Source organism: Podarcis cretensis (genome assembly GCF_951804945.1).
Source record: "Podarcis cretensis genome assembly, chromosome: 11".
Classification (NCBI taxonomy): Eukaryota; Metazoa; Chordata; class Lepidosauria; order Squamata; family Lacertidae; genus Podarcis; species Podarcis cretensis.
Window position 1 is genome coordinate 57,303,964 of NC_137180.1, and position 22,874 is coordinate 57,326,837.

General features: G+C 47.0%; 1 protein-coding gene across 2 annotated transcripts in view; it reads left to right on the forward strand.

The window, feature by feature from the left end:
• Positions 1 to 22,874, forward strand: part of ST8SIA5 (ST8 alpha-N-acetyl-neuraminide alpha-2,8-sialyltransferase 5) — a 62,404-nt gene that overhangs the window by 2,491 nt on the left and 37,039 nt on the right. The window contains exon 2 of one of the 2 annotated variants that reach the window (XM_079995025.1): positions 18,656 to 18,763. The exons of the other annotated variant lie outside the window; for it this stretch is intronic. Within the exon in view, the coding sequence (XP_079851151.1) occupies positions 18,656 to 18,763 (108 nt within the window). The remainder of the gene's footprint in view (positions 1 to 18,655; positions 18,764 to 22,874) is intronic. 2 annotated transcript variants of the gene reach the window in all.

Consider the following 22,874-nt stretch of genomic DNA (forward strand, 5'->3'; position numbering starts at 1 on the left):
TCCGCTTCCTTCTGAGTAGAAGCATGCATTGGCTTGGGCTAAATAGTCATTCAAATGAAGAGGATGTGTCAGGTTTGGAGTCCTGATCAAAAGAGAAATTATCACACCTGGGCACCATTGAAGTCAGTGGATTTGTCAGTGATGAATTCAGCTGTCCCGTTCATTTCAATAGGATGTGGGCTGCGATGGCCTTTTCCTGAATTGGGATCAGCAAGTGTAAAAATTCAGCAAGTGTAATACAGTGGTACCTCGGGTTACATACACTTGAGGTTATATACGCTTCAGTTTACAGACTCCGCTAACCCAGAAATAGTGCTTCGGGTTAAGAACTTTGCTTCAGGATGAGAACAGAAATTGTGCTCCAGCAGTGCGGCAGCAGCAGGAGGCCCCATTAGCTAAAGTGGTGCTTCAGGTTAAGAACAGTTTCAGGTTAAGAACAGACCTCCGGAATGAATTAAGTACTTAATCTGAGGTACCACTGTAATGTATATTGTTCTAGTTACAGGTAGGTAGCCGTGTTGTTCTGCCGTAGTTGAAACAAAATAAAAAAATTCCTTCCAGTAGCACCTTAGAGACCAACTAAGTTTGTTATTGGTATGAGCTTTCATGTGCATGCAAGAAGTATCTGAAGAAGTGTGCATGCACACGAAGGCTCATACCAATAACAAACTTAGTTGGTCTCTAAGGTGCTACTGGAAGGAATTTTTTTTAGAATGTAAATTGTGAAAAGGGACTTTTCTGAAAGGACAAATGGGGTCTAGGCGTTCAGAGAATATAACATCAATCCTATGCCAGTTACACTGGCTGCCTATTCATTTTCAGGCTCAATTAAAAAGTGCCGGTTATGCCCTTTAAACAGTGGCGTGGGACGCCTTCTTTTCTCGTTTCGTAAGTTCATTAGTAATAATGAACGGGTGCCAATTGCAAATACAGTATTAAGCAAGCTTGGCAGTTTCAACATTTTTAGCTTTGTTTACCAAATACAAGTAAAATAAAACATGCTACATTAGATCACTCTCTACTGGAGCATAAGGATTTCCCCACATGGAAACTAACTTGCAAAGGAAAATGCTCTGGAAAAAGTTACAACACGTATTTTTCCAGAAAACTCACACCATCGCCTTTGAAGCCCTAAAGCTAGCCTTGCCAATTTTGATGCCCTCCAGATGTTGCTGGACTAAAACTTCTGCAATCCCTGACTGTTGGACATGGCGGCGGCTGGGAGTCTAACAAGATGTAGAGTTCACCCCAAAGGCTACTGCTGCTCCAAATGATTTGGGATTGGGTTGTTTGCAGGACCTCCTGCAGCTCTATGAATGCACCCAGGTGTCAAGATCTTCCTTTGGGGTCTGGCTCATGAGCCTGCTGTCGGGATCCATCAGACTGGTGGGTGTTGAAGACAGGGCCTTTTCTGTGTTAGCCCTGCATATGTTGGGAATTCTCTTTCAGAAGTTGGAACGGCTCCGTTTTTTAGACAGCTGTTAAACAGACCGTAAACACTTGCTTGTTCCAAACTGTGTTCTGTTTAAAGTGCGGTCGCTCTTAGCTTTTGAAATTGGCTTGTTTAATTTGTACATATTTTTTAAAAAATCTGTTACATTTTTGATGGGCTTTCGTAAGCCACCTTGGGAGGGCTGCTTCTTTATTTAAAGGGGGATCCACAACAAAACGTTGCAGCATGGAGTTGCACAATTCAGCCAGCCAGCCAGCCAGCCAGCCAGCCAGCCGTGTCCTTTCCTAGGCTACTCCATTATGTTCCCACTGATTTTTCTCTCTTTCCCGCCAAATAGTCAGCAAACATTCTGAGTTCTCAATGAGCTGCTTTTGGCTCCCTCCCCTTTAAGGATTTTTTTAAAAGGTATTTTTTTGGGGGGGAGGGGTAGTCTTGACAACTCTCAGTTTTTCCTTAGCCACTGTGTTGCATGTAGGTAATGAGATTTTTGCTGTATTGTGTAAAGATTGGCACTTGGGTAGTGAGTTTGCTGTTAGTACAGTGGATCAGGGAACAGAGTGTTTTTCAGGCTTTTCCAGTGGGTGTTCCGATTATACACGATTTCACGCAAGCGTGCAATGATCCAGAATGCAATCCCCGGGCAAAGAGGGCGTTGCCTGTAAGTAGGAAATGATCTCTTTCAGCTTCTGCCTTCTGGAGGAAGGTACAGGGTTGTAAAGACTAGGACTAGCCGTCTGAGAAACAGTTTTTATCCAAATCCGATTTTGATATAAACGCAATGTAAGGTAGTCTCTGTGGGAGTATATTGTGTTTAATTATGGGGTATCAGAGTTTTTAGGGGGTTAACCAGGCTGGGATAGCTGGGATAGCAGCCTTGTTTGTTTTTGAATGTCTGATGTATATTTTTCAGTTTCGTTGTTCTGTACGGGACAATGACAATAAAGATTATCATATTGTAGAGCAAGTTCCCCCAAGCTTAGGAACGGAGAACCATAGAGTTGGAAGGGACCCCCAGGGTCATCCAGTCTGACTCCCTACAATGCGGGAATCTGGGACTTGAACCCATAACCCTGCGATTAAGAGCCACAGGCTCCAGGTTAGGGCTTCCATGGAGGCCAGCAGTTTATGGATTCCTGGCAGGTGGCATATTGTAGCCACGGCCAACCTGATGTGCTCCAGATGTTTTTGACTGCATCTCCCATCAGCCACAGTCAGCATCTGGAGGGCAGCACATTGACAAAGTCTGCACTAGCACATATCAGCCCCCTACCCCTCCGAACCAGTAGTGATGTATGGAAGTGAGAGCTGGACCATAAAGAAGGCTGATCGCCGAAGAATTGATGCTTTTGAATTCTGGTGCTGGAGGAGACTCTTGAGAGTCCCATGGACTGCAAGAAGATCAAACTTATCCATTCTGAAGGAAATCAGCCTTGAGTGCTCAATGGAAGGACAGATCCTGAAAATGAGGCTCCAATACTTTGGTCACCTCATGAGAAGAGAAGACTCTCTGGAAAAGGTCCTGATGTTGGGAAAGATAGAGGGCACAAGGAGAAGGGGATGACAGAGGACAAGATGGTTGGATAGTGTTCTCGAAGCCACCAGCATGAGTTTGACCAAATTGTGGGAGGCAGTGGAAGACAGGAGTGCCTGGCGTGCTCTGGTCCATGGGGTCACGAAGAGTCGGACACGACTAAACAACAGCAACAACCACCCCTCCGAAAGAGATAGGTGCCTTCAGCTTACAGCTCTCCATTGGGGAAGAGAGAAAGTCCGTTAGGAAACAGGTCCTTTTTAACCTTTTGCAAAGCGTTTTTCCTCTCTCGCACCATGAGGGCTGGAACTAAAAATAATAACAAGGATTTAAACCTGGGATTCTTAGGGAGCTGCTGGAAGCCCCAGCTTCTATTCTGCGTGATCACAGCTGTTCAGAAAGCTATCATCGCCGAAGACAGGTAGTAAACGGAGCTCTTGCGCTCCTGCTATCCAGTATTTTAAAGCACTGCTGACTCTTTCGGCGAAGCGAGGGCAGTTTACACAGGAGGAAGCCCTGCCTGGAATGCAGGATTCCTCTCTCTCCAGCCCTCTCCAGCAGCTGACAGTCCAATGGAAGGCGCCTGTCGTGCAGTGCACATTTAATCGTTCCTCTTTAAATAGCTGTAATTTAGGTGATTATGAAACCAAACATCTCCAGATGTGGCAGAGGCAGTTAATTGGAACTTGCTACAAAACAGACAGGGCTTTTAGAAGTAATAATGATGCACTATAAATGGATATAATTTATATATAATTGACACAGGCACAGTGCCCCCCTTCCAAAGGTTTATTCGTTTATTTCACCAATGGATCCATCCAGCCCTTACCGCAAGGAGCTCAGGCAGACGTACATTGGTGCTGCCCCATTTTTTCCACACAACAGCCCTTCTTCTTTGGCGATCCCTCGTAGCCGAGTAAGATTGTCTTCCATAAATACGGTTTTAACAATGAGTCCATAAGTGACCGTGGAGGCCAATTCTGGATCCATACATCCTTCCACAGTGGGGACATTGGTTTCCGGGCAGGAGTTGATCACAGTGTGGATTTGCCAAGCGAGCCTTCCTCTTAGCACATTTCTCCATTTGACTTCCGAAATGTTCGAAAACCAAGGCACAGCTTCTGATTGGTGGAGGTGCCCCGGAAACAATAGCCGACAGCTGCATTGGATGTTCGGCTTCCGAAAAACGTTTGAAAACTGGAACACTTACTTCTGGGTTTTCGGAGTTTGAAAACCAGAGCATTTGAGAACCGAGGTACCAGTGTAAGCCAAAATTGCTCTCCATGTATTTTGTGACTCCATTCAATGCTCTTTTCAGGACATAGTTGCATTTTGAAGTTTTGGGCTTGTAAATAGACACCCCTTGTGTAAGACCCAAAGTAGGTAACAATATTGCAATGGTACAAAGTGTACCAACTACTCACGCTCACCCTCCGCACTTGTGTGTACATTTAACACAGAAGTAGAAATCTTGGGCAGGGCATGTGTTGAATAAGGAACTAGAAATAGCTAGAGGTTTATTCCATCTGATGGCTCAGTAGTGCCCACACTGACTGGCAGCCACCCTTCAGAGTTTAAGCTGGGAATCTCACCCAACTTTCCTAGAGATGTTGGGAATTTATCTCTTTTTGGGGGGAATGTTTCAGTAGTTGTTTTTAATATAGTGGTACCTTGGGTTACGGGGGATGCGGGTGGTGCTGTGGGTTGAACCACAGAGCCTAGGACTTGTCGATCAGAAGGTCGGCGGTTCGAATCCCCGCAACGGGGTGAGTTCCCGTTGCTCGGTCCCTGCTCCTGCCAACCTAGCAGTTTAAAGCATGCCAGTGCAAGTAGATAAATAGGTACTGCTCTGGGAAGGTAAACGGCATTTCCGTGCGCTGCTCTGGTTCTCCAGAGGCAGCTTAGTCATGCTGGCCACATGACCCGGAAGCTGTTCGTCGGCTTCCTCGACCAATAAAGCAAGATGAGTGCTGCAACCCCAGAGTTGGCCATGACTAGACCTAAGGGTCAGGGGTCCCTTTACCTTTACCTCGGGTTACATACGCTTCAGGTTACATACGCTTCAGGTTACAGACTCCACTAACCCAGAAATAGTACCTCAGGTTAAGAACTTTGCTTCAGGATGAGAACAGAAATCACATGGCAGCAGTGGGAGGCCCCATTAGCTAAAGTGGTGCTTCAGGTTAAGAACAGTTTCAGGTCAAGAACGGACATCCGGAACAGATTAAGTACTTAACCCAAGGTACCACTGTACCGATAATGCTGTTGTTTTATTCTCTTTGTAATTCGATGGTTTTTGTACAATCAGGTGGTGTATAAATTTTATGAAATTGTGTGTGTGTAAAATACAGACACCCCTCCCACCAGCAGTTAAAAACAACACAAACAGCACAAAGCATTTTAAGTATTAAATCAAGGCAGCTAAAAGGGAGAGATTGAAAATAGCAGCAGAACACCAAAACAGTGATTAAAAGAAGCTCAGAATGGAGAAATCTTCAAGACTGCCTTAAAAGACTGCTTGTCTTTATTTTCATATATATATATATATATATATATATAGTTTTTTAACATATCGTTTCCAACAATCGTTTAACATATTTTCTTATCTTATACAATGTTTTGGACTTCTATCAGCCTCCTCTGAAGATTTTTCAATCTTTATCACTTAGTCTACATTTCTTAATTTCTCTATTACTTTTAATCGTCCTTAAGTAATAACTCTCTTCATAGTCTTCTCTGCAATATTTCGCATAGTCCGCCTTACAAAACTTCTTGTAGTCCTACTAGCGTAATCTGTTTATTACAATTGTTTTTGAAATAGTTCAAATATTTACTCCAGTCCTCTAAGAATCTCTGGTTCCGCAGGTTTCGGATCCTTCCTGTCATCTTATCTAATTCTGCATAGTCTATTAATTTCATTTGCCACTTTTCTTTCGTCGGTAGTTCTTCTTGCTTCCATTTCTGTGCCAATAAAATTCTCGCTGGCTTGTCTTTATTTTCCTTGTGGGCAAATTCAATTTGTACCCCTGTTCACTGTTCAGGAAAGACCATGGGCAGGTATATTTTGGGCCTGGGAGAAGGCAGGAGAGCTGGGGTCAGTTTCTGAGTCTCAAGAGCAAGGTCTTAAGTGGTGTTGATTTCTTATTCTGCATAGGCTGTGTGTTTCTCCAGAAGTGTGCCTTGGACACCTGCCCCCGCCACCAAATGCCTGGTGATGTCTCCCATTTCTCCTGCATTACACAATCCCCTTTCCTCCACTGCCCTTAAAAAAACAAAAGCATGAAAAGGGTGGTAGAGTAGGGAAGAGAATAGATCACACACACTTGAGCTGTGATTTCAAAAGATCCCTGCAGGAATGTTGCAAGCGCTTGCTGTTCAAGCGCTCCCTGCGAGGTAGTATTTTTTTGGCTGTGAAAATAGCACCGCGTAAGAATTCCCGATACATACATCAGCACCTCTGCTCTTAAACTGCAGCCTTGTTAACAGCAAGAACATTTCATTCTGACTCATCCAGCTTTCTCTCTCTCTCTTTCCCCCCTCGTTTGGGTAAAGAAAATAAAAGCCAATCAATAAAAAATACTTTCAAAGGTGTCCTTGCCTCAGCACAATTTCCTCCTCCCACCAAAGCTGTGTGTGCTTTAATTGTTTAGTTTTCAACCTCTAGGCCTCCCTTTCCGACTTGAAAAGCTCTCAGCGGTTTGCACCAATTAATAAAACAATGGCAAGCCGGCGTTGAAATGAGTCCTTAAAAACACAGTGTGAGAGAGCACCACGCAAGGAGAAAATTCAGTGAAGTGGGAAAGCCCACACTTCAAAGCCTAAGAGTTTGTGGCTGCCGTCCTGAAGTGTAGGTGGGTTCCCATGAGGCAAGACACAGCGATAACAGTGAGAACCTTTATTGAACTACATAACTGGGAAACAGGGGCAAAGCAACTGCTTATATACATTTCTGAAAGCCTGGGCCACTCCCACTACCAACGTGATTGGCTGTCTAAACTCCCAAACTGCGAATCACGACTCAGAGTTCAGGGGCCAATGGTAGAGGCCCAAATCCTGAAAAGTTCTGTGATTGGACAACATGTACCGATTCAGAACACAGGAGCTCAGATTCCTTAGTCCAGATTAGGGGCCAGCAAACTTTTTCAGCAGGGGCTGGTCCACTGTCCCTCAGACCTTGTGGGGGGCCTGACTATATTTTGGGAAAAAAAATAAAAATGAATGAATCCCTATGCCCCACAAATAACCCAGAGATGCATTTTAAATAAAAGGACACATTCTACTCATGTAAAAACACGCTGATTCCCGGACCGACCACGGGCCAGATTTAGAAGGTGATTAGGCTGGATCCGGCCCCCGGGCCTTAGTTTGCCTACCCATGGTCCAGACTCAAGCTCAGGCAAACACAGGCCACTGAATACATAACAAGCCCTACACCAGGTATCCCCAAACTCGGCCCTGCAGATGATTTGTGACTACAGTTCCCATCATCCCTGACAGCTGGTCCTGTTAGCTAGGGATAATGGGAGTTGTAGTCCCAAAACATTGGGAGGGCCAGGTTTGGGGATGCTTGTCCTACACTCAGTCAACTTGGAATTGGCCCCATTGACCCAAGCGGCACTTACTTCTGAGTATACCTGTGTAGGATGGTGCCGTAAGAAGCAGGGCAACTGCTGTGAATCACAAGTCGGGAGAGAGCTCTGTGTGCAGGTTTTGATTAATTGCTTCCCATGTACATTTGGCTGCTCCCTGTGAGAACAGGATTTTGGCAGTGATGTGCGGTGATTTTTTTTTACAGAGGAATGGTCAGGGCCAGAGGAATCAGCTTGTGAGGGCAATTGGTGGGGGGTTGATGTTGTGACGTCTTGACGTTGCACGCACGAGCGTTGCACCTCCCTCTCTAAGCAGGGCAGAAGCTTCCTAGGCTATGGGAAGGGGGTGCCAGGCTTTAATACTGTACTTTAATCCTCTAATTTACCAGGAACATTTAGGGGACTAGCCTAGTTCCCCATGTCCACTGATCACACGCAACTGGATGTCAGATTCATCATCATCATCATCATCATCATCATCACTGATTTATTAAGGTAAAGGTAAAGAGACCCCTGACCATTAGGTCCAGTCGTGGCTGACTCTGGGGTTGCAGCACTTATCTTGCTTTATTGGTCGAGGGAGCTGGCGTACAGCTTCTGGGTCATGTGGCCAGCATGACTAAGCCGCTTCTGACGAACCAGAGCAACGCACGGAAACACCGTTTACCTTCCCGCTGGAGTAGTACCTATTTTATCTACTTGCACTTTGATGTGCTTTTGAACTGCTAGGTTGGCAGGAGCAGGGACCGAGCAATGGGAGCTCACCCCGTTGCCGGGATTCGAACCGCCGACCTTCTGATCGGCAAGCCCAAGAGGCTCAGTAGTTTAACCCACAGCACCACTCACGTCCCTCACCTTCTAAACCAGCCTTTCTCAACTTGTGGGTCCCCAGATGTTGTTCAACTACAACTCCCATCATCCCTAGCTAGCAAGGCCAGAGCACAGGGATGATGGGAGTTGTAGTCCAACAACATCTGGGGACCAACAGGTTGAGAACTGCATCTAAACCATCACCTCTAGGAGACTGACACAGAAGAGAATTAAAAACAGCAAAGACAGTTAAAACAAACAACCCCCCCAACCAATGGACACCAGAGGTAAAGACCCATTTATCCAACTGGGAAAGCCTGTCGGGGAAAAAACAGTCGTCAGTTATTTTTGGAAGGTGCAGGTGTCTTGACAGGGGCGCTGCTCCACCGAATGGGGCTCTGTTTGGCCCTCAGGACATTCCCCAGATGTGGCCTTCAAGGCCGCTCTGTTTGGCCCTCAGGACACTTCTCAGCTTGTGTTAAAGCCCAGACCATGTCCCTCATTGGCCTTGCTTTGCCGTCTCGATGAGCGCTTTTGCTCGGCTGACATGCGTCCTTGACGATGCTTCTGGCTTGCCTGGATGTAGGATGCAGAGAGGCCTGGGTGTAGAAACCTCTGGCTTTCACAACGTAGCCTGCTTTGCAAAAAGGGAAGAACTGTCTCTGTTGCGCCATCTACTTTCCTCCTGGCCCCACTAAGTACCAGCGAGCTGCCCGTGAGGGGATGTGTCCCTTTGGCTGGAAAAGATTCCCCTCCTCTGCTGTGAATTTAATTATCCACTGTGTGCAGAAATGCTTCCTTTCGCTCGTCCGTAATCTGCTCATCCGTTTGATTGTATAACCCCGAGTTCAAGAATCAGGAGAGGGAGAGAGCAATGTCTCCCCATGCACATTTATTCCACTATGTGTGCAATTTTATGAAAGTCAATCACATCCTCCCCACCTCTGTACCCAAACTGGAGGTTCTTTTTCTGGCATAGTTTCTCTCTGCTTAGTTAGGAGCATAAGAAGCTGCTGGCTCTGTTGGATTGAGGCCAGCGACCCATCAAGTCCAGCACCCTGCTGTCACAGGGACCAACCAGATGCCTATTTGAACCCTCCAAGGAGCACCTGAGCATCACAGCACTCAGGTTAATTTTTTTGTTAAACATGTCTGCAGTATGCAATGGGAGGAAAACTCCTTTTGACACCACCAGCGAGACGTTTTTCTCCTGTTGCAAATCCCAGCTATGGAGTGTTTGGGGATTTATTTGTTTATCTCTGCTATTTATGCATTTCCTTCTCATAATTTCTAAGTGGCGTGCAGGAAATGTGCAGGAAAGCATACGAAGAAAGGTAAAGGGACCCCTGACCATTAGGTCCAGTTGTGATGGACTCTGGGGTTGTGGCGCTCACCTCACTTTAATGGCCGAGGGAGCCGGCGTACAGCTTCTGGGTCATGTGACCAGCATGACTAAGCCGCTTCTGGAGAACCAGAGCAGCGCATGGAAATGCCGTTTACCTTCCCGCCAGAGCGGTACCTATTTATCTACTTGCACTTTGACCTGCTTTCGAACTGCTAGGTTGGCAGGAGCAGGGACCGAGCAATGGGAGCTCACCCCTTCTTGGGGATTTGAACCGCTGACCTTCTGATCAGCAAGTCCCAGGCTATGTGGTTTAACCCACAGCGCCACCCGCGTCCCTTATACGAAGAAAAGAGGCAACTAAATTCCATCATAGAGAACTAAGAAATAGCAAAGTGTTTATCAAGTGCCTGAGGTTTAGAAAGGAGTGGGGCAGTTGAATCCCAGTTGGAAGGGAGTTCCATTCTGGGTGGTGGTGGGCAAAAAGGTTACCCCCCCCCCATTTCATCCAACTCAGCTCCCTTTCCCAATATTTGTTTAAGATAAATGCAGTAAGCAAGGGCTGTACCTTAGTGGTAGAGAATCTGCTTGGCACCAGGTTCAATCTTCAATGGCATCTCTCAGTAGGGCTGGGAATGTCCCTCATCTGAAATCCTGGAGAGCTTCTGCCAGCCAGTGCAGGCAATACTGACCTAGGTGGGCCAGTGATCTGACCCAGTGTAAGTTCAGCTTCTGAGGTTCCATGGGGAAACAACCTCACTAGTGACATGTATAGTGGTTGCTTTCTCTCTCCCCTCAAAGTTAAAAAAGCCCCACACTTACCCTGTAGGAAGTAAACCATGAAAATCAGTACAAAATGAGAGAAGACGTATGAGATACAATTGCAAGGTGTTGGATACTGTCATACCTTGGCATTACTTCTGGCTTTCACCGCTCGCGCATGAGCAGACGGTCAAAATGACGTCATGCGCATGCGCGGAAACAGCAAAACGTGACCCACGCACTCGCAGATGTGCCGTCGCGTCTTATGTTCTGTTTAGGATCCTGTTCGCATCCCAAGGTACCACTGTACAGTGGTACCTCGGGTTACATATGCTTCAGGTTACAGACTCCGCTAACCCAGAAATAGTGCTTCAGATTAAGAACTTTGCTTCAGGATGAGAACAGAAATCATGCTCCGGCGGCGCAGCGGCAGCAGGAGGCCCCATTAGCTAAAGTGGTGCTTCAGGTTAAGAACAGTTTCAGGTTAAGAACGGACCTCCGGAATGAATTAAGTACTTAACCCGAGGTACCACTGTATTGCCGAAATGTCTGATTGCCTCTGCTTAGATTGTCCGGTGTCAAATGTTGAATTCGCTGAACATGGCAAACACAGCCAGTATTTGGAGAATATTGGCTGCCAACATTTAGGGAAGACCTTTGGAGCAGATTAATTTGTTTGCAGCTCTCCTTCAGCAAACTGGGTCGCATTATTTTGCTCCTTGTCCTTTAAGGATGCAAGGAGGGGGGACGGACATACGTATAGCTGTGACTCTGCTTCCTTGCCCTTCTTTGCCATCATTGATGCGGGCATTTTCTTTTCGATGGTTATATCCAAGGGTGTTCATCACTCAGCAGTCCACAAAGCCTGGAGGCAGGGAAACCTGCCATATCTCCTGGGGTGACCTTGGGTGTTCTTGTTTCTGGCCAATCCTTGGCTTGCTCCTTTGTTGACAACTGCTCTCCATTCCCCCATCAACTGCTACACGCAGCTCAGTGCTCTGGAAATGTCCATGCCAACCCAGTCTGGCAGCAGCTCCCCTTGGCACAGTTCTTTGGCATCCTTCTGCCAGCGCTAGAGACGAAAGCCAAGTGAGGCGAAATAATGAAGTCCCTATTTTTCACCCTTTGTCGCCTTCTCCGGTTTTTTGCGTCCAGTTTTTCTGCTCTCTGTTGATGGCGGTTCTCTGAGCGTCATAGAACGACAACAACTTCACATCTCAATTACGGAAAAGCAAAAACTGAAGCATCAGTTATACCACTTTTAAAAATAATTTTTATAAAGGCTTATAGAGAAAAACGCAAAAATCAATATATTTAACCTTTTTTTGAAACAAAAAAACCCACTAAGACTTTTATCTAGATACAATAAAAACACAAAGGGGGGAGGGGGAGAGAAATAGAGAAAGGAAAGGAAAGGAAAAAAAAAAGAATAGAAAAGAGGTTAAAAGAGAAAGGTAGAAAACTAAGATTCAGAAAATAAATAACTTCTGATTCTTCATCTATCTGCTATGTTAAAAAAAGCAATATTCAGTTTGCCCAATCCACCCAACAAAGCCACTTTCTATAAACAAACATGATCTTCAATCCTCAAATCCAGATATCATTATGTCTTTTTCTTTTTCATGTAAAAAGTCTGTGAGGGGCTTCCAATCTTTAACACATGTTAACAATGACTTAACAACGTTTAGTCTCTGACTAAACATGTCAATTTAGCCATTTCAGCTGTTAGTTTTAACAGCCATTCTTCCATTGTTGGTAATAATGGGTCCTCCCATCTTTGTGCATATAAAAGTCTCGCAGCCGTAATCATATATTGTAATAAAGTTCCACAGTCCTTTGCTAACTGTATATATCCATAAGTCCCACCAGGAAGAGTTCTGGCTTCAGCTGAAAACCAGTAGTTATACTATCAAAACAAACCAGCTTGAATCAGAGAGCAGCAGAACATCTCAGCGGCGGACAATTTGAACAGAGACAAAAGAACAATAATAATGAAAATCAACGGGTTAAACGAACATACGAAGTATATTGGTACCATTAGAGGTCTCCTGGCATCCATCTCAAATGGGTGATAGCCTGTACTCTTTATGAATCTGTGTACTGGTAGGGTTGCTATTTCTGGAATCAATTTTGCTCAACAACTTTTGTGTCTGGATTTTCAATGTTTGAAACGTGGCAACCCTATGTAGTGGTCATTTCTGAACTGAACTCTTCATGACAGCCTCCCTGTCCATTCCACATAACAAACTACCCTCATAGCTATGGCTTTCAGAGGTCCCAACTGCATTTAAAACAACATCATAACACTTTAAACCAGTGTTTCCCAACCTTGGGCTTCCAGCTGTTTTCGGACTACAATTCCCATCATCCCTGACCACTGGTCTTGCTAGCTAAGGATGATGGGAGTTGTAGTCCAAAAAAACAGCTGGAGGCCCAAGGTTGGGAAACGCTGCTTTAAACAGTCATTGCTTCCCGCCCAAGGAATCCTGGGAGCTGTAGTTTGTTAAGGATGATGATAGTTGTTAGGAGGCCCCTGTTCCCCTAGCAGAACTACAATTCCCAGAGTTCCCTGTGAAGAGCGATTGACTGCTAAACCACTCTCAGAACTATAGCTCTGGGAGGGGACCCAGTTTCCTTCTTCCTTCAGAGTGATGAGTTCACAGAAGCCTATGCCATTGCAAATGTGGTGGCCTTGAAGGTGCCACAAGTCTCTTCTGCTATTTTTAAGGAACGTTGGTGTATCTGTAGGGTTTTGAGACAAATTTCAGGTCTGTGAGGTGACTCCTTTTGGGAAAATGGCATGGGAAAATGACCGACTGTGCCCTCACTTGAGTCCAGTTCAGAGGCTCAAATGATTGCAGTCAGACCCCTTCTGCATTATGCATTTAAAGCAGTATCTTATCTTATCTTATCTTATCTTATCTTATCTTATCTTATCTTATCTTATCTTATCTTATTCTTCACAGAGTGATTTAACAGCCCATCTCTCTTCTCAGGGAACTCTGGGAATTGTAGTTCTGTGAGGGGAACAGGCACCTCCTAACTTCACGGGGATTCGAACCGCTGACCTTCTGATCGGCAAGTCTTTAAACCACAGAGCCTAGGACTTGCTGATCGGAAGGTTGGCGGTTCGAATCCCCGCGATGGGGTGAGCTCCCGTTGTTTGGTCCCTGCTCCTGCCAACTTAGCAGTTCGAAAGCACATCAAAGTGCAAGTAGATAAATAGGCAGGAAGGTAAACGGTGTTTCCGTGTGCTGCTCTGGTTCGCCAGAACCAGCTTAGTCATGCTGGCTACATGACCCGGAAGCTGTATGCCGGCTCTCTCGGCCAATAAAGTGAGTTGAGCGCTGCAACCCCAGAGTCGGTCACGACTGGGCCTAACAGTCAGGGGTCCCTTTACCTTTAACTACTCTCAGCATCCTTATCAAACTGTGGTTCTCAGGATTCTTTTGGGGAAGCTATGACCATTTAAACTGGTATGATACTGTTTTGGCGGTACAGTGGTGCCTCGCAAGACGAAATTAATTCGTTCCGCAAGATTTTTCTTCTTGCGAGTTTTTCGTCTTGCGAAGCACGGTTTCCCATAGGAATGCATTGAAAATCAATCAATGCGTTCCTATGGAGACCGTCCGGGGACAGAGGGGAAGCGCCGCGCGCCTTCCCCTCTGTCCCCGGACCTGTTTAAAGCAAGGGGCGGCGGGGAGAAGATTGCTTCTCCCCATTGCCTGCCCCTCTGTCCCCAGACCTGTTTTAAAGCAAGGGAAGGGGCGCGTGCGCCTTCCCCTCTGTCCCCTCTTTTGAAGCAAGGGGCGGAGGGGAGAAGATCGCTTCTCCCCGTTGCCGCCCCTTGCTTCAAAAGGGGTCCGGGGACAGAGGGGAAGGCGCGCACGCCTTCCCCTCTGTCCCCGGAGATTGCGGGGCTGGCAACGGGGAGAAGCGATCTTCTCCCCTCCGCCCCTTGCGGGGCAAGCTTCGTTTTGCAAAGCAAGCCCACAAGGAGATGCGTCTTGCGAAGCGGCTAAGAAAACGAAAAACTCCTTCATCTAGCAAGTTTTTCGTCTTCCGAGGCGTTCGTCTTGCGGGGCACCACTGTATAGTGCAGATATGGGGCCTATGTCTATACAACAAAAATCCTTTTTGGGGCTGCAGCAGGCCTTATGGTTTCAGCACCAAGCCAGCTTTTGTTTCTCCAGCTCGATGAAGAGCTCAGGTGGATCTGAAAGCTTGCTCACTGCTCTGGGATGTTTTGCTCGCTCACAACAAAAGGGGGCTGGGAATTTTTTCCAAGGGAAAGTTACAGTTTACCCCCGGGGTCATGCATGCTCATGTAGGCTAGGTCTTCCTCCGCTCTGCTTATTTGGTGGCTTCCTCTCTTGAGAAAAGCTTGCTTGTTTGACGTGCAGAGGAAATAGTGCCTGGGGAGATGATGCTGCCGTCCCCTCTGTGACATATGTTGGTGGCGAATTTTCTCTGCCCGTCTCTCCTCCGCTATGCACTGAAGCTCTGCAGACACAAAGCCCAGAGCCCAAATGAAAACATCGAGCACCTCCTTGACCCAGTTCAGGTATCGCACAATCAGCCAGGGGCGCCCTAATCTGGAGATGCCTTTGGTGGAGGAGGAAAGCAATTCGACGAGAGGAGCCCTTCAAGGGGTTCGACATCATTCCGGCCTATAATTGCTCCTGACCTGAAGTCCTCTTGGGAGTTCTCCGGGCTGCTGTCAGGAAATCAAGTTTAACAGATGTCAGGTCTCCCTCTATCCCCTGCCCTCCCAGCTCCTTTTGGAGGAAGGCCAGAGGAAGATCAGTCACACTAATTTGAGGAGTGGAAAGATATGTCTTATGAGGAGCGGCTCAACATGCTTGCCCTTCAGATCACAGCGAGCGAGGGGATCCAATTTAAGCACCCTCAATGCTGAGGGAGTTCAAGTCAGGATGCTGTTAGGGACCCAGTGGCTCATTATGTAATACAGTCTTTCTACAAACAAATATGTTTCTTATCCTTATTTTTTTAAACATTGCTAGGTGGGCTTCCCCAAGTCCCCCCTACCTGATTTTCATTTTACCTCATCTTTAGCAGTTCATAATTTCTAACCATTTTTAAATCACATTTGCTTTTACCATAAAAATCTTCACATTTTATCACTTACAATTAATACTATTTTAAAATAGTCTATCTTCTACTTCTAACCCTACGGCCTATATCCACTTCCAAAGCTATTCTAGGATTTAAATACAGTGGTACCTCAGGTTACACACACTTCAGGTTACATACGCTTCAGGTTACAGACTCCGCTAACCCAGAAATAGTACCTTGGGTTAAGAACTTTGCTTCAGGATGAGAACAGAAATCACGCGGCCACAGCGGGAGTCCCCATTAGCTAAAGTGGTGCTTCAGGTTAAGAACAGTTTCAGGTTAAGAATGGACCTCCGGAACGAATTAAGTACTTAACCCGAGGTACCATTGTATTAACATATTTCTTCAAATATTGCTTAAACTTCTTCCAATTTTCTTTCACTGTCTCTTCTCTCTGATCCCGGAGTCTCCCAGTCAGTTTGGCAAGTTCCAGATAGTCCATCATCTTCATCTACCATTCTTCGATAGTTGGTAATCCCAAGCAGGATTTGAGCAACAAGAGCAACTCTTCCATCTTGTGGTTTCCAGCAAATTGGTATTTGACTTCTGACTGGCAGATCATAGCCGTCATGACTGGTAGCCATTGATAGACCCCTCCTCCAACAATTTGGCCAGTCCTCCTTTAAAGCTACCCAAGTTTGTGACCGTCCTCCTGTGGGAGGGAGTTCCACAGTCTAACAATACGCTGTCTGAGTATGAGAGAGAAGCCTCAAGGCTGTGGCTGATGGCGGTGTGGTGGCAAAATCCTGGATTTGGCTGCGAGAGCCAACATCCCGATCTCCTTTCAAGAGAATTTCACTATCTCTTAGCTAGAGCTGGGTGATATGTTGGTAAGTCATCTGAACATCGCGTTCAGATCACTGTGCCAGTTTCAGACATTTTGAACTGGCAGTGCACCTCAGCCGTGTCTGGAGGTGGCAGGATTTGAACTGGGACCTTTGGCAGGCAATGCAGAATGCTCCGTCACTGAGCTATGGACCTTCCCTAAAGGTGAGTAAGGGGATGGATGGACGCAGTTGATGGGAATGAAATTCTCTCTTTTCAAAAAAAAAAAAATTATTTGATTTTACAAACATAGAATTACAACAGTATAAATTACACATCCATATTTAGAGATTTTCCCAAATCTCTGGACTTCCCACCTTCCCTTCCATGGGTCCTATTGTCTACCTTCTCAACTGCATATTTCATCATCCATGTTTTGTATCTTTCCATTTTGTCCATAATATTTGCTGCAAGTGTTATTCGAATCCTGTTAATGTTTTTATCTGCAGACAGTGGTCTCCTAGTTCATTATCAATTTTCCCTTTCTTTATTAAACGTTTTTGCCTCTTGGTTCCTGAGCTTTCTGGTCAGTTTTGCCATTTCGGCATAATCCAACAGCTTGGTTTGCCATTCCTCTTTGGTAGGGACATTGTCTTCTTTCCATCTCTGGGCTAGTAGCATCCATGTGGTTTAGGGCCGGATTTAGGTTTGATGAAGCGCTAAGCTACTGAAGGTAATGAGGCCCTTTATATGTCCAGCTGTCCTTTGTCAACAACAAATTGTCACTGTTTTTTGTGTTGAATATATGCTACATGGCACCGTATTTTTCGCTCTATAAGATGCACCCGGCCATAAGACGCACCTAGTTTTTAGAGGAGGAAAACAAGAAAAGCCAGGAAGAGCCGCAGACACGCTCGCTCGGCGCAGCTCTTTAAAGATAGAGCAGCTCTTGCTGGCTTTTCCAGGAGGTGAGAGAAGGGACTTACGGGCTCCATCTCTTCTCCCTCCTCCCTGAAAAGCCAGAGCAAGCTGCACAGCTATCGCTGAAGCCAGCAGAGCAAGAGGGAGAGCTGCGCAGCGCCTCTTGGTCTGCTGGCTTCCCAGTGAAGCAGGTTGAGGGACGGAAGGGGCTCCGTAAGGGCTCCTTTCCGTCCTTCATCCCGCTTCGCTGGAAAGCCAGCAACCCAGAAGCGCTGTGCAGCTCTCGCTCTTGTTGTGCTGGCTTCAGCGATAGCTGCGCAGCCTGCATTCGCTCCATAAGACGCACACACATTTCTCTTTACTTTTTAGGAGGAAAGAAGTGCGTCTTATGGAGCGAAAAATACGGTACTTTATGGACCTGATAGGTATCTAAAGCCATTTGCACACAACAAAATATGTATTTTATCACATTGGTTTTATTTTATTTGTTTTTTATCTTATATTTTGGAAATGTACACCCAGGTTTTTTCCTTTATTTTTTTTTTGCCCCCCCCCCCGAGAGTGGGGCCCTAAGCTATAGCTTATTTAGCTTATATGTAAATCTGGCACTGGTGCGACTGTTGTCGCATACATAAAGAGCCTTTTCTAGATGGGAATGAAATTCTGCATGGGTTGGAAAAAGTGGACAGAGAGAGAATACGCATGTTGGAATCAAAGAGTCGGAAGGGACCCCTAAGGTCATCCAGTCCAACCCCGTGCGATGCAAGAATCTCAACTAAGGAAGATGCCCATCAAGCGAAAGGAAGCGCTTTGACTTGGAAAGCATTGTTAAGCTGGGTTTTTTTAAAAAATAAATAAATTTATTTAGAGCATTTGTAGCGAGCTTTTCACCAAAAAAAGTCTCCTGGAGCGGCTTACATGAAATCGAAACAAGACATCCCCTTCCCGCAGCTTTTTTGATGCCGGCCTCTGTAGCAGCTGTACGGGGCATTTGCTGCTGCAAGATGTAGAATTGGGCCACCGGTTGGGATGCCTTGCAAAGCGGGTTCGGCAAATTCAGATGCAGTCTCCCAACCCAAAGAGAAAAGACCCTGACCTTTCGTAATGATAAAGTAGCCTTCCCCAAGTTGGTGCCCTCCAGATGTTTTGGACCACAGATCATGGCTGGGGCTGATGGGCTTTGCGATCCAGAACATCTGGAGGCCACCAGCTTAGGGAAGGCCGCACTAAACCAACGAGGTTCCTGCCCTTTGCAAAAACGCATTCCGTCCACCGTGTAACAGGGGCTGGAAAGAAACTGAGCCGATGAATGCTGCAAAATACCAATTGCCTCGTTTTCTTGCTAGTGGGCTGCAGTTTAGCTGGCAGAGTGGAGAGGAAATGGCCAATTGGAGCGGCAGCCTCAATTTCACGGATGGCGGAGCTCTGAGGAGTGGCGGTGACACTGGCACCAGGTACAATCGCACACACCCAGGGCGTTGTGGTGGCGGGGTTGACCGTGGTCTCCGGGGAGAGTCGCTTGGCACAGTCGGGGCAGGCCCCACAGCTCAGTAGCAGAGCACTGCATCCTTTGCATGCATGAGGCCCCAGGATTTCTGGTAGAAGCACTGGGAAAGTCCCTGCACCCATGGAGAGATCCCCGCAGGTCAGAGCACCAGGGTTTGATATAGCATTGATCTAGCTAATGGGATGCGGGTGGCGCTGTGGTCTAAACCACTGAGCCTCTTGGACTTGCCGATCAGAAGGTGGGCGGTTCGAATCACCGCAACGGGGTAAGCTCCGGTTGCTGCCCCAGCTCCTGCCAACCTAGAAGTTCGAAAGCACGCCAGTGCAAGTAGATAAATAGGTACCACTGTGGCGGGAAGGTAAACGGCATTTCCGTGCACTCTGGCTTCCGTCACGGTGTTCTGTTGTGCCAGAAGCGGTTTAGTCCTGCTGGCCACATGACCTGGAAAGCTATCTGTGGACAAATGCCAGCTCCCTTGGTCTAAAAGCGAGATGAGTGCCACAACCCCATAGTCGCCTTTGACTGGACTTAACCGTCCAGGGGTCCTTTGCATTTTTACCTTTTAGATCTAACTCTGTGTATGTCATGGACTGGCTAAGAGAAGAGAATAAAGATTTGGGGAGGGCGGGACATTCAGCTGCACAAGTGCAAATCCTTGGGCTGATGGGACATGTTAGTTGGTCTGATGGACAGATAAATCTAATACTACTACTACTAATTTGCAAGCCTTTAGCAGTCTTTCCCCAAATTGGTGCCTCCCTCCAGAAGTTTTGGACCACAATGTCCCATCAGCTGATGGTAGATGTAGTCCAAAATAGCTGGCAAGCACCAGGTTTGGGAAGGCAGAGGGCCTTCTCGGTGGTGGCACCCGCCCTGTGGAACGCCCTCCCACCAGATGTCAAAGAGAAAAACAACTACCAGACTTTTAGAAGACATCTGAAGGCAGCCCTGTTTAGGGAAGCTTTTAATCTTTAATAGGTTATTGTATTTTAATATTTTGTTGGAAGCTGCCCAGAGTAGCTGAGGAAACCCAGCCAGATGGGCAGGATATAAATAATAAATTATTATTACTATTATTGTGAAGGGTGATCCAGAAGGATAGGGATGTAGGATGATGTCTTAATCAATCAATCAATCAATCAATCAATCAATTAACTTTGCATACTGCCCTTCATCCAAAGCTGACAGGGTGGTTCATAGCATAAAGAAAAATGGAAAGGTAAAATGCATAATAAAACAAAAGCAGAACAAACCCAGTAACCTCCATCCCACAAACGCATTTTAAAGGCTGTAGAATGTTAACCAGCCAAACACCTGGAGATGCTAGGATTTGAACCCAGGGCTGCCTGCCCTTGAGCTATGGCCCTCTCTCCCCGCCCAATGCGGTAACAGGATTCGGCCTCCACATTTGTCCAAATGTGCCCCTCGCGCGCTGTCAGCTCTGCGTTCCTTTCAAACGGCAGAGTTAGCATCTGAAGCAATGTGACCCTTAAGGAAAAGATGAGCGAAAGCTGATCTGGACGCTGCAGTGCATCGTAATGGGCTAGGATGGCTCTCGTGCAGCAGCTACGTGACTCAGGCTGTTATATTTGCAGAACGCATCACTCAGAGCCCCTCCTCCTCCTCGTGCTCTCCAAAGGCAGCCGGCACAATCCGTGACCCTTTCCGCTCACATATGGTAACTCCATAAGAGCCTAGTACTGAACTTACTATTTATTTTAGTTTGCGATTGCAGGTTTTTTTTAACCCTACCTTTCATCCAAGGACCGCAGGATGACTTTCAGGCTCCCGCCAACCTCATTTTTATCCTCAGCACAACCCTGTGAGGTAGGCGAGACTGAGAGGCAGAGAAATTTAAACCTGGATCTCCCTGGTCTTAATCCAGAATGCCAACCATTATACCACCCTGGCTCTCTTACTCATTTTCACCACCATATTTTCTTGAAAATAGGTGTGGGTGGGGGCAGTGGCGTAGCGTGGGTTGTCAGCACCCGGGGCAAGGCAAGTAATTTGCGCCCCCTAACCCGTGGATTTGTGCCCCCTAACCCGTGGATTTGCGCACCCTAACCCTAACCCCCAGATGTTGCGCCCGGTGCGGCCGGCCCCCCCTGCACCCCCCACGCTAAGCCACTGGGTGGGGGAAAGGGACTTTCAGCTGTTTTTGACAAAAACAAACAAAACGGGGGACAGTTCAGGTGGCTGTTCCTCTGAGCAGCCAGTGGCCGCTCTTAAAATTTCTCAGAAGCCCTCTGGGGAAAAGCACATAGCATTGTTCTCAGGAGACTTCTGGGAAATTAAAATGGTGGCCAGCCTGACAATCACCTCTTTGGTCGTAGTGAATCCTGTGTTGGAGAAAAAGTGAGGTGGGGTTGTTGGTGGTTTCAAGGCACCCCCTTCCAACTGAGAGCTTTAGGGCCATTCTAAATAAATGTCCGGGGTTTGGCTTACTACCTGTGACTTCAAAGTAGGGCCAGGGATTATCCAACAGACCTCAAGACTTGGCTAGTAGGCTGTGTTCAGGTTGGTGGAAGGGCCATCGCTCAGTGGTAGATTGTTTCCTTTACATGCAGAATCCCTGACGTCTCAAGGTAGGACTGGGAATGACCCTCACCTGAAACCTTGGACAGCTGCTGCCAGTCAGTGTAGGCAATACTAAGCTAGATGGACCAATCATCATCATCATCATCACCATCACCATCATATTTATACCCCACCCATCTGGCTGGGTTTCCCCAGCCACTCTGGGTGGCTCCCAACAGAGGACTAAAAACAGAATAAAATGTCAAACATTAAAAACTTCCCTAAACAGGGCTGCCTTCAGATCTTCAGATATCTTCTAAAAGTCAGATACAGTGGTACCTCGGGTTATGAACTTAATTCGTTCTTAACCTGAAACCGTTCTTAACCTGAGGTACCACTTTAGCTAATGGGGACTCCAGCTGCTGCCGCGCCGCCAGCACACGATTTCTGTTCTTATCCTGAGGTAAATTTCTTAACCCGAGGTACTGCTTCTGGGTTAGTGGATAACCCAAAGTGTTTGCAACCTGAGGTGTTTGTAATCTGAGGTACCACTGTAGTTGTTTATTCCCTTGATTTCTGATGGGAGGGTCTTTCACAGGGTGGGTGCCACTAAAGAGAAGGCCCTCTGCCTGGTTCCCTGTAACCTCACTTCTCGCAGGGAGGGAACCGCCAGAAGGCCCTCGGAGCTGGACCTCAGTGTCTGGCATGAATGATGGGGGTGGAGATGCTCCTTCAGGTATACATGGCCAGGGCCGTAATTGGTTTAAGGCAGCTTACTGTCACGCAGGTGGCGCTGTGGGTTAAAGCCTCAGCGCCTAGGACTTGCTGATTGAAAGGTTGGCGGTTCGAATCCCTGCGGCGGGGTGCGCTCCCGCTGCTCGGTCCCAGCGCCTGCCAACCTAGCAGTTCGAAAGCACCTCCGGGTGCAAGTAGATAAATAGGGACCGCTTACCAGCGGGAAGGTAAACGGCGTTTCCGTGTGCGGCTCTGGCTCGCCAGAGCAGCGATGTCACGCTGGCCACGTGACCCGGAAGTGTCTCCGGACAGCGCTGGCCCCCGGCCTCTTGAGTGAGATGGGCGCACAACCCCAGAGTCTGTCAAGACTGGCCCATACGGGCAGGGGTACCTTTACCTTTACCTTACTGTCATCCCAAGTATTGCAAGCCTTGTCTAAAACGACCATTAAAGGTAAAGGTAAAGAGACCCCTGAGAGTTAAGTCCCATCGCGGACGACTAAGGGGTTGTGGCACTCATCTTGCTTTATTGGCCGAGGAAGCCGGCATACAGCTTCTGGGTCATGAGGCCAGCATGACTAATCTGCTTCTGGCGAACTAGAGCAGCGCACGGAAACGCCGTTTACCTTCTCACCGGAATGGTACCTATTTATCTACTTGCACTTTGACGTGCTTTCAAACTGCTAGGTTGGCAGGAGCAGGGACCAAGCAGCGGGAGCTCACCCCATCGCGGGGATTCGAACCACGACCTTCTGATCAGCAAGCCCTAGGCTCTGTGGTTTAGAGTAGACCACAGTACCACCC